Source organism: Genypterus blacodes, unplaced genomic scaffold (genome assembly GCF_046128005.1).
Source record: "Genypterus blacodes isolate CSIRO-AG114 ecotype Tasmania unplaced genomic scaffold, CSIRO-AGI_Gbla_v1 ptg000029l_1, whole genome shotgun sequence".
NCBI classification, from domain to species: domain Eukaryota; kingdom Metazoa; phylum Chordata; class Actinopteri; order Ophidiiformes; family Ophidiidae; genus Genypterus; species Genypterus blacodes.
The window spans coordinates 279,166-295,863 of record NW_027466842.1 but is presented as its reverse complement, the minus strand read 5'-3'; the positions used below and the strand labels follow the sequence as shown (position 1 = coordinate 295,863).

Sequence of the window (16,698 nt, the reverse complement as noted above, 5' to 3'; positions counted from 1 at the left end):
CATGCTTATTTTAGCATGTTTGACAATACTACAGATACCAAAGATACCTCCATTTTGAAACCATGTTGCTGTTGTAACAAAGCGACAACAGGTGTTTTTTTCCAGAATGTTAAAGGACAATCGACAAGCTTTTCTATTTCATTTCGGAAGCAGGTATAGGTTGAAGCATTTTCTTTACTTTTTGGTTCATTTCATGGAATTGAAGGAGTGGACTCATCCTTTTCTACCTTCTGTGTTCTTTTCTTCAGTGGACAGATCAATTTAGAGACTTTTGCAATGTTTAATGTGCTAAAAAAGTTGTGAAAAGTTGTTGTTGTGCACACTGAATGAAAACAGACTTCATAGCTACAGTATCCAACTTCACCTTTTTTTTTTAAATTGCTGTCATTCTCATTGCATGCGTGTCTAACCAGTGTGTGAAGTTGGGTAAGTTCACGTGTTACATGATGATGTCAGAGGGACGCAGGAGTGAAGGAGCCATGGAGCTTTTAGGAGAGTTCAGGAGCTTGTAGGTTCGTTTCCCCCGGATGTCTTCCTATCTTTATATCCTTGGCCTATCTGAAATGATGAAGCAAATGAAGGCAAATCATTGTGCTACTGTTCCCCACGCAAATACTCTCATATGTTTTGTGGATTTGCATGTGATCCTCAGTGGCAGCGGTGAGGGGAGGATGTGGAGATGTAGCTGTGTTTACATTACGCTCCTCTGTCCTCTTTCTCAGGCCGGACCGATGTTTATCACATGTAATGCAAAACACTTGCGAGCACGAGGGAATTTAAAGGGCAGGCGTGTCTTTGTCTCTGCAGTGTTATTCCTCCTGAGGAATTTTTGGTTTTCCAAGGCCAAGAAATTGAAGTAACTTGTACTCTTCTTCTCCCTGGATCGTACCGGTTGTTGAAGTCAGTTGTTGAGACCTTGGAGGGGCGACGCAGACTTAGATGCTTTATTAGAGTCAAGGTATCGCTCTGACCATGTGGTGGAGATGGAAGAGCAGACTGTTACACCGTCTGGAGCCGGAGACTCCACACAAACACACACACACACAGTACCGCTCCAGTCTCTGGAGGAAAAGGAGGAGGAGGACGACGAGAGTTAGAGGGAGTGTGGGGGAGCAGAGACGCATGAGATTATCGGCCGTGTCAGTGCCCATTTTGGGAATCTATTAATATCACATATTCCACAAGCAGACACTCTGAGAGTAAACACTGTGTGTGTGTGTGTGTCACACTGTGTACAATCAGGACAACAACACACCACAAAATCTTTCTTTCTTTCTTTCTTTCTTTCTTTCTTTCATTCTTTCGTTCAACTTCAGTGTTACTATTTTCTTTTGTTGGTTTGTTTTCTCTCTCTCTCTCTTTCTCTCTCTCTCCCTCTCTCTCTCTACCTGCCCATACATATACAAAGCAGGCCATGGCGTTGGTATTAACTTGACGACGTCTGACGAGAGGCTGGTGTCGGCCCTACAGATGGACGGCGCTCGTGTGCGTCGCGTACAGTAAACTCTGCGACCTCGCCGACGCATGAGAAAGCCTTATTATGGGATGAGATGAGCCTTTAGAGAGAGGAAGGATATAAATTGTTCGCGTTTGACACCAGACACCGAAGCCACAGTGTCTCGCGTGCCTTCCATTCAGGATTTAAAGCCCAATTATCTCTGTTAACTGTGGAAGAAGTTGACATCCGTAATCCTTTCTCCCTAGATGGGTATGTGGTGAGGGTATGCGTGTGTGTACATGTCTGGGAGTTATGACTGAATGCATTCGCTACCATACAAATTGACGTGTTGAATACATCTGCTTTTGATATCCAACATGCTACTTCTTCTTGTCTGTGTGTCTGGATGGCTGTTGACGGTTTACTTGGCCAGTGGCGGTTGTTGTCTGTCAAGCGTTTGAACATAGAGGCTGTGAAGGCAACACCTGTGTTCTTCTTCTCTCTCTGAATTCCTGTGCCGCAAACATCTTACTAGCTTTGATACCTTCCGACACATTTATCCTTTGATTTTTACACACCTGAAATGTTACCGTAGGCTTTGAATGCAGCATCTAAAGCCAGAGATGGATTCGATGAAACCTTTGTTTACTTCCCAGCATCTTCAGTTGTTTTTGACATTTCTTGTACTCTAAGACCATGGGATCCTTATCTATAGGACTCTAATGTGCAGTCACAGTGGCACAAAGACGCCAAAATGTTGTTTTACAATTATGGCATCATGTGCTGAGCTGTCAATCCTTTTGCAGTCATTTATGAAAGAGTTAGGAACAGGTTGGCTTCATTTTCAGTGGGATTCCGTTGAGATTCAGGTCAGTTTAAGTATATTAATTCAGCAGTTGGCTTTAATTTGTCGGGGTTGCACAGATAGACACACACGTGAACACACAATTGTGCATCACCACCGTACCATAACTATAAACTCACCAGAGAAATAAACAGGAGAAAATTAACCTTCTTTTTAATGTGAGTATAGGAAATCATCCAGCTTAGAACACCACGACTTAACTCATCACATTACATAAGAGATAAGAGTGTACCTGGCTGTATTTGTGTGTGTGTGTGTGTGTGTGTGTGTGTGTGTGTGTGTGTGTGTGTGTGTGTGAGGCCTTTAATCCATCTCCATTGGGACCTCATCCTGCTCTCTATGAGGCAGACCAGTGCAGGTCTGTGAGTCCCTGTTGGCCCCAGCACCATTAGAAGCCGCTTAAATGTGATTTAAGGAACCCGTTCAGACTCATTTATCAGCACAGAAAGCCTTTGGGCTGTCACCATGCCTCCCCTCAGCCAGGAGGACTCAGAGTTATGCTCTGAGGAGGGCACGGCGTGACTTAATGATTTCTGCGGTCTGCGTACTGAGGAGGAGGGTTTGGACTCAGATTTAGGCAGTGAAGGACCTCTGGCATAACTGGAATCCATCCATCTGGAAGACAAGAGTTTATGTCTGCAAACTAATAAGACAAGCAAAAAAAAACCTGGCCCGCAGGCTTTTGGCATCTTAGGGAGTCCAACATTCACACCGGGACGTTTTGATAAATGAAGCGGATGAAGATTTCTCCCCTCGCTCCTCTTCTTTCAGGTAGAACCCGACACACGAGAGGATTGGGTTTCTAAGAGCTGCATTTTTTAAAGCACAACCTCACTGACCTCACACACATCCCACCTGCCAAATCTGTCGTCTCTCTCACACTCCTAATTCATATTAAATTACTGTATTCATAAATCAAACTCCCTCGCGCGCAAACGCTAAGCCACCCGCTAATCTGGCGCTTGTATTTGATGTCAATGGTTCATTTAGGAGAAATCTTTGCGCTCTTCAGGATTTTTCCATTCCTCCCCTCTCCTGGCTGCCATTTTGCATGATGCCACTTCATTTTCTCCTCCCTGTAGACAGTGTGGAGGGAAACACACACACACAGTAACTGAACATACACATCAGAGGCTAATGGAGCTAATTAACCAGCATTTAATGTTCAATCTGGCAGGAAACACAAGTCAACTGCTGTGAACCTTTGTTAAACACATTACCAAAGACTCTGGCCTCTAAAGTCACTTGAGAAATTTCCGCTAAACTGCCAGAGAATTTCACAGTCATGTTTCTTTCTAGACATTTGCCCAAATACTTTTTCTTTCATATAATTGCATTTCCTAGAAATAAAGTAAAAATAAACACAGGGGGAAAACACAGAAATATGTTTTAAACATTTGAGAAGAATCTAAATTATTCTTAACTTGACAGATCACACTTTTTTTTAGGCAAGCTTCTCCATATTCACAAGCCGTCGTTTAAAATATCGTTTCTTCACAGTGCAGCAAATAAAAAAGAGGTACTTCAAAGTTAAACACAAATTATTAGATTGCAGAGAGTTCATTCATATCAGTTAATCCATTCATTTTCAATTAATTAATGTATGAATTTAAATGTAATAGGTAGAGACACCTGCCAGTCAAACCAAAATCTACTTAAAGCCAAAGCTGCGTTCAACTTCGTCTTGGTAGATATTGTTCTTCCTGGGCTGCTGTATGTTTTTGGGATATTGGCTGTGGGCTAACAAAGAGCAGGATGTCCATGTCCTCCGTGTCCTCCGTGTCCTCCGTGTCCTCCGTGTCCTCCCTGTCCTCCATGTCCTCCATGTCCACTATGTCCACTGCAGAATTCATGATGGAGTTACACTGCGAGGGAGATGCAATCACAGAGGAAACATTTCAAATTGTAATAGTATAATAATCATCACTCACTCAAACACATACACACACACACACTTTCAGATGCAGTGGTTCTCAAACTTTGGCACAAATAACAATGGACAATCTTTTGTTGCGGCAAATTACTCACAAATCCTTTAAAACACTCTTCATTCTCCTGTAAACAGATGAAGAGGCTATGAAACGTTGTTTTTTATGTCTCCTAATGCTTTTCAGCAAAGTGACAAAGTGCGTATGTTTGTGCCTTTCTGTTGTGTTAGCATTCACACTCCACTGGGCCACATTCTTTTAAAACTGCCTGATTGTGAACAATGGACACGTTTCAATAGTTGCATAATGTTTAGATTGCAGTTTGCGTTAATCTTACACAATGACATATTGGCTCTGACGTTTGTTATGTTTGGCGTGAAAGAAAGCTGTTGTGTTTTTCATAGTTCAGTGTGTGCGCGTGTATGCGTGTGTGTGTGTGTGTTTGTGTGTGTGTGTGTGTGTATGTGTATATACATGCAGTGTACAGTGTGCAGATGAGTCCCTGATGTTTTCAACAAAGGGGATTAGTCAGTAACTGAGACACACAGGAGGACCAGGATCTGAACCTAATGTTTCCCTGCTGCCTGTGCAAACAACTCAATATTGTTTAACCCTTTCCAGACTCACCATTGTAATTTCACATTTCACAAAATATTCCTTAAATTTGCCTAAAAATCATCAACCAGCAGACTTTTGATGACTTTTCCAGACATCATCCCTCTTCCATTGCATTCAAACACGATCCCTAAGATGCAACTGTAAACCTGTAAACCTATAAAGCTGTCAGTATCACAGCTGTTTGAGATTTAGCCAAGGTGTAAAGAGGGATTAGAACTCAACAGGATGTGATATGTCCAGAGTGAAAAACACGTATACATCAAGTACATACAGGTAAACACCGCCTCCATCCTCTGCTGGGTAAACAATGACTTACAGAAAACATGACAATTTAGTTTAGTTTTCAATTCTGTTTAGTTTTATCTGAATTAATTATCTTCACAAAACCACACAAACATTTTATAATACAATACTTAGGGCAGTGTGATGGTGCTGTGTAGTTGTGTGTGTGTGTTAGGTTAATGCTCCTGCCATTGCCTTGCCTTGCCTTGTTAGGCCTTGGCAGAGGTATATACTCTTTAAAGTGCCTCAGTTGATCCTCAGCTGACTTCCGTCTGTGTGTTGAGTTTCAGGGTGTGGACTGACAGCTACTGTATGGACTCTGTGGTTTTCGTCAGGACCTTCACATCTCTGATGTGTCATATTCAGACACGGCCTGTTAGAATCCACAGCATGAAACGATATCTGTATATTGACACTTGTGTGCCGCGTTTGCATCCTATGTTGTCATAAAAGAGCACAAAATGTACCTAATATTGACTGGAAACACAATACACTTCAGTCCCTAAATACCCCTCAGCATGCGTTGGTGTAGCGTGTGCTTTCTGTCTTCCTTTAAATGTCTTTGACGAAACGGTTGAGCCGGTCCTGCAGGTGTGTTCTGCTGTAACTAATTCTACCTCTGGCTGTCTCACTGCAAAGGCCTGGGAATGATGAATGAAGGCTCAGATGACAGTTTACCCCGGGTTACAGGTCTCTCTCTCTCTCTCTCTCTCTCTCTCTCTCTCTCTCTCTCTCTCTCTCTCTCTCTCTCTCTCTCTCTCTCTCTACCTCCCTCCCTTTGCCCCGTAGCTCCTGGATTTTAATTCTCCCCAGATGGGATTGACGTTGCTGTGACAGGCGGTGACGCAGGCAGGGTGTCAAGTATCTGGGCCATTGACAGGTTACCATCAATCACACTGCTTACCAGCCAGCCTCTTAAATAACAAACGCAGTCGCACACCGCTCTCTTTTCTCTCTTTTCTCTTTACTTTAAAGCCTTAATAATGCTCCGGAATGTTAACTGTAGTTTGGCCTATAAATCAAAGCAAGGACTCAGGTGTTTGTTTTGGTGTGCACACATACAGTTTGTGTGTCTGTTAAACTATAAGAACTACTAATTGTTTCAGCTGAATTACTTTCTGTTATATGTATTTTCTTCACTTGGTGTGTGTGTGTGTAAGCAAGGAATCTCAACATCAACACATTTTAAAGAATCTTTGTGGTTAGGTGGCTTGTCGGCTTTTAGGAGCTTTTTAAGATGATTTACAATAAAAAAAATATTTACAGAAAAATCTTATTATATAGAATTAAAATAAAAAATCAAGGGGAAAAGAAAAATTACAGAAAAATCTTATTATATAGAATTAAAATAAAAAATCAAGGGGAAAAGAATTAAGGACTAGAATGAAGCATCTAAGAGTTTACTGCAGTCAAGGGTAATTTCTTGTACTCTGACTTCAGAGGGTAACGCAGCCTCAGCTCCTGTAGTTCCCCATTAAGCCCAGTAGAGGGACCCAACAGATACATACATCACAGTGTGTGCAGTTATTTCAGTCCACCAGACAACACATCTGCCATCACTCACTAGTTTACTTTGTATATTGCTGAACACCCTCCCACTCAACAAGAGTATTTAAAAAAAGAATCCTTTTTGTTCTCTTTATTTTGGTGGCTTGTGATGAAGGCGGGTGAGGAGTGAGGGTGTGAGGGTGTGAGGGACGGAGGGAAGGTGGGCGGGTGTGACCGGCTGGCATGTGAAAGAGGGGAAGACAATGACCGCCAAAACAGCCGCGGCGGTTCTGTGGGAGCTTCCTGTCTGTATATCTTGCTCAGTAATCCAGAACGCTGACCTTTGACCTCTTAAACGCACAAATATGCCACTGCTGACACATTTAGCATACATTTTGAATGTGTGTATTCTTAATGCCTGTGTACAATGGGGCTGCTGAGAAAACACTGTGAAGTATGAGGATGTGGCAGAAAAGAGAAAGTGACTTTTAACCTTTCCTGCATGGAGAACTTTAAACAAACGTACACTGCATCAACAAAGGCCTCCTCACACACACACACACACAGGAGGTGACAGCTTTCTACATGATCTCTAGATTCCCCAAAACCAAATAAATACAAGCTATTTTCATTGTTGATGTTAGAATCTGTTGCAAGAGACGACAACAAGAACAATACAAATGTGCAGAGCCTCAATCATTATGAAGTAAAACCATGCGTGATTGGATAAACGACTCATTTGCGGTTGCAATGTTAAGCATATTGTGATACTATAATGTATAATAAGTATAATCGCTGTCGTAGAGTGTAGGAAATGACCAAAGACAAGCTCCTATATTCAACATTTATGCCCCTGAAAGCTCAAATAAGGCGGTAGAGAATGTCCCCAGTTTAACAGAATCAATGTGAATGCAAGACTCACACATCACTTATTTGGAATTACCACACTGACATGAAGTAGCTATGCATTTTGTGGCTCTGATCCAGACCTACAGCATGAGGTCATAACTAAGAATGTCATGTTAAACTTACTGTTTACGTATTAAACAAGGGAGTTATTCAGCCATTGTAAACCTTGACGCAGGTAGAGTTTTTGAAATGAAGAGATCCTTGGAAGATGACGCAGCTGACCACATGTCAAAGCTACAGGTGGAGACGTTAATGTGTGTGATGCTCCAAAATGTATGTATGTACGTCAGTGGAGGCAAAAAAATGTATTATTTACTCTGCTATAGTATGTGTTTGTGTTTGTGTGTGCATCTGTGTGTGAAAGCCCAATGTCATGAAGTCAGTACTCCAGTTTCCTCTTCTGCTTAGAAATTACAACAGCTGAGAGAGAGAGAGCGAGAGAGAGAGAGCGAGACTGTGAGGGAAGTGAGGGAAAGACGTGGGCGATATATTTTGATCCGTAATCTAATTTTAGCTTGGAGCTGGCTCGAAATAGAAACTCCTCCATGAATATTCATGAATGGAGGGAAGAATGTGCTCCTGCGTGATGCAGAGGGAGAGCGAAGAGAGGAGGAGAGAGAGCGAGAGAGATGGAAGGGAGGGAGGGAGGGAGCACTGCGTTCTACCTGAACCTCTATTTTTAGCTGCAGTGCTGCTTCTCTCAGTCTATTCCCTCAGTACGAGGAGGCTAAATTTAGCCGCATGGAGACAGAAGTGTGGCGCAGGTTTAAAAATAGAATGGAGTTTGTGGTCAGAGCACGCAAGAAGAGCCGGGGGAGCAGCATCATCAGGGAGAGAGGGAGACATGGAGATAAGGGAAAGAGAGGGAGAGTGCGTGACTCCGCAGTGGCACGTTCACTATGGATGTCGGCACAATGAACACATGCAAGGGAGGACTCAATCTACATTCTCATTCAGAACGTGCACACACACACACGGCCTCACACACACATTAGTACCAATGCACACCCCGAGATCGGCCGAATCCCTGCATAGTTGACATTAGTGGACACATTGAACATGATGTACTCTTGTTTCTTCTCCTCTCCTACTTCTCTCTTTTCCCCATATCCCCCCCTCTACCCCCCTCCTCTCTCTCTCTCTCTCTCTCTCTCTCTTTCTCTCTCTCCTACTCTCTCTCTCTCCCTCTGGCTGTGCATTGTGCAGAATCTGCTCAGATGGTGTTATGTAATAGCCAGTAAGGCACCAACGTCTTGTCCTCATGCAGCGTCTGAGGCGGGGCTTGGGAAGAGGGGCTGGGGAGGGGAGGGGAGGGGGGGATGGAGAATGGAATGGAAGCAAGGATGAATGGGATGTTTGCATACAGGTGGTGCATCCCCACAGCTGTATAAATCCACCTGTAAAGCTCTGATTCTGTTTTGGTTGTGCTTACAGTGTAATCATCAGCTTATTGTGAATTATTACAGTGGTCGTGTCCGGGAAATGTGTGGTTTTAATTATGATTTCCCATACTTATCATCAACAGACATCAACTCCCGCTCTAATAATCCCAGTTTTTGTTTGCTTTTGGTTTCAGGGCTGAGGCTATTTTTATCTGCCAGCGTCACGCAGCCGCGCCGTATTTATTTTGATAAAGGAGGAGCGTGTTCCTCAGCTTGTGCCCGTCCGCAATCCTTCATGTTTCACTTATGGCTGTTTTTGTTAAAGCGTGGATTGCTCCTCTGGAGTTCCTCAGACTGTTTAGAAAGGCCGGACGCGTTGCCAAGCTGAGCTGCGGGCTGACTGAGTCCCCCGCGGGTTCGGATGTCAGCGAGAGGGGCTGTGGGAAAATAGAGACGTGGATCAAGGCAGAACGTGCTCAGACTGTGAAGGACGCGGCTTCACTCGGTGTTTCTCTCTGCCAGATCATGTTTGATCAGGAGGAAGTCCTCCTCACCTGTACACCCGAGTTATTTTTAGACTCAAACTCACATGACCCTACGTCAATACCCTGATGCTAATTTTACACCGGCAGTCCTTCGGTAGTCCTCAAAACACACACGCGGATGTTTGCCTCATTTGTATGTTACCGCACACACACTGCTATCTGACCTGTGTGGCATTATCCAAACAACCTTCACACCTTTAATGAAGAGCACGCGCTCCCTGATGGATGTGTGAGCTGGAGTGCTCCTCAGGTTGTCTGGAAGTTGTTCCATTGTGATGCTGATGTCCGAGGTCAGAGTGTTGTGTTGCTCTGGAGAAGCAGTGGAGAGTCATGTGCTGTTTGGGTTTCACCACATGGGAGTTTGTGTGTGTGTGTGTGATGCGAATGGCTTTGTGGCTCAGTTAGAGCAACAATCAGTCCAAGTCCAACCATTCAAATGCAGCCAGAGCTCGCAGCAGAATTAGAAGCGGCTCATGTTGTGTAGTTCCCACACTTCTCTGCTCATTCCGATGTGTGGTGTGTGTATCGTGGTGATAACTTCATTCCCACGTATTTCACATTGGCATATCCTTTTTCTCACCCTCTACGAATTCGTTATTTCAGCTCTCATTGTGGTTCTATATTGGTTTATAATGCTTATGCCTCCTTTTACATTACACTACTTCCTGTTGTGGCTATAACGAGCTGAGCATTTTACACAGTGATGACAGAGTGTGATATTTTTAATTTGGGACCGGTTTCTCTTTCATTGTAATTGGATCCGCTCCAGTCTGGCCTTCAAGGGGATCAGAGCTTCACATTCAATGCAGGATTGAGCTCTGGGATGGATCAATCAAACAATAGATGGATGGATGGATGCTTTTTCCATGTTTTCCATAAATCTGTGGTTCAGTAGTGGTGAATGTTAATCTCTCTCTCTCTCTCTCTCTCTCTCTCTCTCTCTCTCCCCCTCTCTCCAGTTTTGACGTGGAGAATGGCCTGTCCGTGGGTCGCAGCCCCCTGGACCCCCAGGCCAGCCCTGGGTCCGGTCTGGTCTTACAGGCCAACTTCCCTCATAGCCAGCGGCGGGAATCCTTCCTGTACCGCTCGGACTCTGACTTTGACCTGTCACCCAAGGGTCCCTCCAGGAACTCTTCCAACGCCAGCGACCTGTAAGTCCTCATGTATGAGCTGATGATGTTGTGAGCCAGAGTGACTCAACAGAAGCACGTTTTCCTCAGGATTCATGATCCTGATCCACACTTCCCCCTTCATTTGATCATTGAGTTTCAAAATGTATACTTCCTGTTTTGAAGTACATGTATCCACAAAATGAAGAACACAGAAATTATTCAAGATCAGGCACAGGACAGACATAACTGCATTTATATAATTACTGTTCATTTATGAAAATGTAAAGTATGTCAACAAGTGTAAAAGCCTTAAACTCAATATTAACTGAAGATGTACAAAAGGAATCAAGAGTCCAGAACAAACAGTGGACCTCAATAAAAAGAAGGACTTTGAGTCATTTTGACTTAATTTAGACCTGGTGTTTGGATCTTAATGTAAAATCAGAATATGTTGCAAATCCTTTTACAAGTGACAAAACAGTTGTGGTCTTCTCTTTGTAGCATTTCTTCAGATTCCCTTAGAAGCCCAAATGCGTTGCTTTTGAGGTGGTCATTGCTTTGTATTTTTTATAGTTTGAAGCAATTCGGCTCAGGGAGTTCAAAAGGATTTAACACAGATCCAACAAAGACTGAGAAAAGTCCACTTTGTAACACTTTTTGATGTGTTTGATTTTGACATGTGTTGGCCGGTTGCCCTTTTAAAAAAACGAACTCAAAGGCAGCATTAAACTACACTGCGCATCGTGTGGGTTTTGGAAAATCCACAGTCAGATCTCTTGTCTTGAAAAGGGCAAATTTACTGCAACCAGCTGCCTTTTCCATCCCAGAATGTTAATATGTTATCTGCCTCCTAAGGATTACAACCACTTGGGAAATCCATTTGGCTCTTCTGCTTTTTTTTCGCTTGTCGCTGTTTTTGTTTTCCGACAAGACCCGGAGTCAGTCCATCCCATCCCCTCCCCCTCCCCGCCTCCTCCCCCCACGTTGTAGCGTGTGACGTAATCAGTCATGGGGTGTCCTCATCCACTCTTCATCTGTTTTTGAAGGGAAGACAGCTTGAAGCACTGGGAAGTCAACTGGTTGTCGTCTCGGTGAGGAGAACACGATAAAAAACCCAGATGAATTAAAACACTGACTCTGTCCCCTGACGCTCTGTCCTGCATTCCCTCCAGACAGCCTCATCGCCACTACCCACTTCCCTCCTGACAAACATGATGGATAACCATCAGATCACCCTAAAACTCCACCTTTTGATTTGTTTTTGCATGTGACACTTAATCAGAGAAAACCTCCGAAACATAACACACTGTGCCTTTATTTACTTTTTGTTACCAGTACCCATCCTTCCACCAGCCCTCTCCGTTTCCTCATCACCTTTGTTATTATGCTGTGCATGACATTCTTGGTATGGACGTAGCTGTGTGTGTAAAGTGCAGACAGCTGGAAAAAGGGCAGCGCTAAACAAGGATCACAGGTTTTTCTGATTGATTGTGAAAGCTACAATTGCTTAAGGTGCAGTTTAATTTGCCAACCTCATATATTTGCTAAATTAATTTGTATTGATATATTTTGTGCCTTCTTAACCAAATACATAGGGAAATAGGTAAAGGTATATTATTAAAATAAAGGAGCTTATAGTGAGGATGCTGTAATTACTGTTTGATTTGTTTTGATCTTCAGAATAAATCTTTCCTCTGCATGTATTCTTTATTATAGACATACAGAAGACATGATTGTAACACCATTTGCACAGGTGAGTCCTTAACTACATCTTTCACCAACATATTCAATTTGTTTTGATTAGATAAATGCTCACTGGAAAAATATCATGTTGTTTATTTATTATCTTTAAAAACGACATTGAACTCTGGCGGTTGTGTGAGTTGGAGAGAGCAGTGGTATATTCTTGGCCCTGGACGAAGGACTGGGCTTTTCCTCTTCACCGGAACAGCCTGTAGCGTTATTCTGGCCCTGCGACAAGATCAGGCATCCCACAGGCCTGGCCTGGCTCTTGCGTGGGATGTGCGTCACACTCCTGCTCACTTTACAGTGCGAAACAAGCAGCGAATGCAATACTGCCGGACCATGCTGTTCAGACCTGCAGGCTGGCTGATAAGGTTCCTACACGGGTTACGACCGGACACCGGATACTCACGCATTTAGCGGGGTCCTCTGTGTGCTGAGTCAATGGGTGGCTGGAGACAGACTGACACACATGGCATAGAGCAGCGTCAGTGTCAAAGGGATGCCATCCAGACTAGAGGAATGAAAGGGGGGAATGCCTTTGTGTACTGCTATAGCAAGAAGGATGACAGCCAAAGGATCTGCTTTCAAAGGATTGTCAAAGCGCTCATATCAAACACATGGTCTCGTTCTTCAAGAGTGTGAAGTGACAACATTTGTAGATATTAAAGGTTATGACTGAAACTGCATCTGTCGTTTCTGAATCTTATACATATGTGTTAATCATGCATACTTAGCATTCTGTGCCTATCTTGTAGGTCCTGGCCAGCCTAAGAACAGTCCGGGGTAACTTTGCCATCATAACCGGCCAACAAGATCGTTCTGCCAGCAAGTATGTGTTTTCTTTTAAATATCTGTGATTCTTGAATCTCACAATCTTTTATTAATAACATCAAATATTTCTGTAGTTACATTTTCTATCTCACTGATGTCTTCTAACAGGACCCGGTCTTCAAGCAGCAACCCTCCATCCATGTGCAAGACAAGCCTTGCAGGTCAGTACTGATATCAAACTGGGCTTGGTAATCAATAAGTGTTTAAGTTTCATACATATAATACATAACTACAATACATAAAATCAAAGATGACCATTCAACCAATCAGAGTACTGGCTTGTGCCCCATTTGAGCTGCAATTTAAGAACCTCCATCATGTCATGACCCATGTCTCTGTCATTCCCCATTCCATCCCATAATGCCTCGTTGTGTTTATCTGGCGCAGAGGAGCCTCACCAGCAGCTGGCCGTAGAGACTCTGGATGAGCTGGACTGGTGTTTAGAGCAACTGGAGACGTTGAAAACACGGCACTCTGTCAGCGAGATGGCCTCCAACAAGGTAATCTGTCAGTATACTCTATCAGTGTAATACACCTCATTAGTGCATTCCCTCCCTCCCACTGATGAGCTGTGCACTTCTCAGGTAGGTTCATGGCTCCCAGGAAGTCACAGAGGGATACACTGAACACGCTGTGCCTATACGTGACAGATAGACTGTCACATTGTTTAGGTTAACATTTAACACAGCCAAGTTCAGTGCACAGTTCTAGTGCGGAGCCTTCGGTCTAATCTGGGATGCGACCAACCTCCCTGGGGGATTCTGCTCGTCATGTGCATCTTTTTCCCATGTTTAAAGCTGCCAGACTCAACTCCATTAACACACTGCAGTAGATGACCCTGAACTCAGCTGCCCTTTGCATCATTCTACTTCAACCCAAATCGATCGTACAAAGGAATGTGTGTCGGTGTTCAACACATCGACAACGCAAACATCACACTTGATTGATCTCGTTGAAACTGTAGCCCGGTGGTTTTTCATACTTATATTTTTCCATTAATTTCAATCTGTATGCAATCAAATATTTCTTTCATAAACACTTAAAGCGACACATAGGAGTGATAAACATCATTTGTTCAGTAATGGATGGCTGCACATTGTTATTATGTACACAAGTTGGAATGGGCTGCAGCATTAATCCCAGACAGATTGCGTGTCGTGTGCTGTAAGTGCATCTACCCTTCACTGATCCTCAACCAATTCATCAGCGTCCAATGGATACATGAATAGTCTCCCTTCCATCAGCATATGGAAGAGATGCTCATCCCATGAATGAGTGGGCCGGCTTCATGCATGCAGATAGAGACACACCGTACACCCTTCCCCCCACTCATGTGCAGAGAAATGTGAATGAGGAAGTGAGAGCTGGAGATATTACAGCATTCCCCCCATCCATCCTCTTATCCCTCTCCTCCCCTACCTCCTCCTTTTCTCAGACTGGATCCCAATGCTCGTGTGATTCCGTGATTAGCCCGCCCACACTGCATCCACGTGCTCTTAATACTAACTCACACGTCAAACGTACACACTGAAACACACAGGCGCGCTGCTTCCCATCCTATGCATTCCCTGCCTGCATCCCGTCGCATCCACTGCCTGCCTGGATACACACACACACAGGACACACTCACGTGGCGGCAGGCATGAGAGGCAATCCCCCATTGCTGCAGATCAGTCAATGAGCATCTTTAGTCAGTGGGGGAGAATCATACATGCTGGCACAAGACACATGTGAGGAGAAGGTGACCATGGTTGTTGCATCACTGATGAGCTCATCAAACCGGCCTATAAGAATTACATCTCTAATGACCGCTTAAAGTCGAAAAACAATCCTTTCTCAGTCCTTGAAACGGTTGTTCAACGACTACATCAGCAGTAAGGCATTGGCACGCATGAGTGGGTAAGCTTTGTTTTCAAATCATCATATGGCCAAAAAAGTCATATTACATCAATTTAATTGGGACATGAAGCATGGATACACTTTAATCAACATAACAAAACATTAAAATGGGGTTGGTAATGTGACTTATACACAGTTTAATTCATGTTTGTGTTGTTTTCATTCATTGGACATCTTCCTCATATTGGTCATGCTCAGGCAAGAATGTCTCAAACACTTTTGGCTTTATCTTTTGTTAATGCCTAAATATAATAGTGGATGGTCTCACACTTGTGGTACATGTTGTACTGTTCTTATTTTTGGCTTCATGAATGAAACCCCTCCCCCCCACCATCCCTCCATTCAAAGCATTTCCTTCAACATCTTCTTCAAACTTGGTGCACATGGTGTCTCCCAGCCTCCGCCCCCCGACACGCTCAACCCAGCCCACGTTGTGTGTCTCTCAGCCAATGAGCACGTTCCCTCTCTCCCTGCCTCTGCTGCAGCAGCCACTTGATTGGTTACTATTCTTAGACATTTTTGGAAGGAGGCGGGGCCTGGAGTACCTCGTTCTCTCTTCTGTTTACACACATAGGGGAGCAGGCAGTAACAGAGTGAATGAGGGAGAGAGGGGAAGTGAGGGATGAGTGTGGCTTCCCTGCCTTGCATCCTCACATCCCACAGTCATGCTTCCAGTCTCTCGTTCTACGATGGATCTCTAAACAGCTTTTTTGTACGGATCAGCTTGATACTCAGCACAGTGGACTGTCTGCTTGCAGTGGATTTTGAGGTGCTCAGGCAAGCAGTACAGGAGCACAAAGTGTCCCCGCTGTCCGTTTTTCTGTCGCGCAGTGTCAGAGGAAGACCAGAAAGCCCAGCTCTCTCACTCAGTTACATTTTGCTTCCATGCTTGATTTTGTGCTGAAATGCCAGAAGTGAATGACTTCATCTCCGTTTCGTGGATGTTCATTCAGGTAAGGAGCAGTGTGGACTGAAGTGGAGGGGAGAGGATGAGACTGGAGGCACACGTGTTGCTAGTTTGTGAATGAAAGAACAGCTGGTACGAGTGGTACAGTGAAGCTGTGGGCTTCTATCACAAGTGTGTGAACACGTGCATAGTATGTTTTGTGTTTGCATGCATACCTGTGTGTGAAATCAGCCATGCATTTCTTTGTGTACAATTCCTTAGTGTTTGCACAACTACATACACACACAGACGCTGCAGAGTTGATCTGTTTGTTCTGTTGGGAAGATTCTTCTCCACAGCTGATACTGCTATAAAAGAGAGAGACAGAATTAGAGTTCATGTAAACTTAAAGCTGTGCAGATTTATTGTGTTATCTTCTACTTTAAAGCACGTTGTTGTGTTTCGGTTCATGCACTTACCCAGTTAAATGTACTTAGTGATACTAAACATACTTACTATAATCCAACATGCCTATAAACTGTTCATGAATGTTCCATGTCAAGTCGTAAAACTACTTGGATGCTGAAGAAGGCTTCTGATAGTCTCTGTATACAGTTTACACAGCCGTGTGTGTGGATTTATTATATGCTTGTTTGTGTTTGTGGCCCCAGTTCAAGAGGATGCTGAACCGAGAGCTCAGCCAGCTGTCAGAAACCAGCCGTTCAGGGAACCAGGTCTCTGAGTTCATCTCCAGCACCTTCCTAGGTAA

General features: G+C 43.8%; 1 protein-coding gene across 6 annotated transcripts in view; it reads left to right on the top strand.

The window, feature by feature from the left end:
• pde4ca (phosphodiesterase 4C, cAMP-specific a) overlaps window positions 1–16,698 on the top strand; it is a 42,196-nt gene that overhangs the window by 19,931 nt on the left and 5,567 nt on the right. For 5 of the 6 annotated variants that reach the window (XM_076145033.1, XM_076145035.1, XM_076145034.1 and 2 more), the window contains 6 exons: window positions 10,415–10,606; window positions 12,284–12,320; window positions 13,069–13,142; window positions 13,253–13,305; window positions 13,532–13,644; window positions 16,601–16,694. In XM_076145033.1, the coding sequence (XP_076001148.1) occupies window positions 10,415–10,606; window positions 12,284–12,320; window positions 13,069–13,142; window positions 13,253–13,305; window positions 13,532–13,644; window positions 16,601–16,694 (563 nt within the window). Of the gene's footprint in view, window positions 1–10,414; window positions 10,607–11,613; window positions 11,659–12,283; window positions 12,321–13,068; window positions 13,143–13,252; window positions 13,306–13,531; window positions 13,645–16,600; window positions 16,695–16,698 lie in introns of all 6 variants that reach the window. The other variant, XM_076145038.1, reaches the window with a different exon arrangement.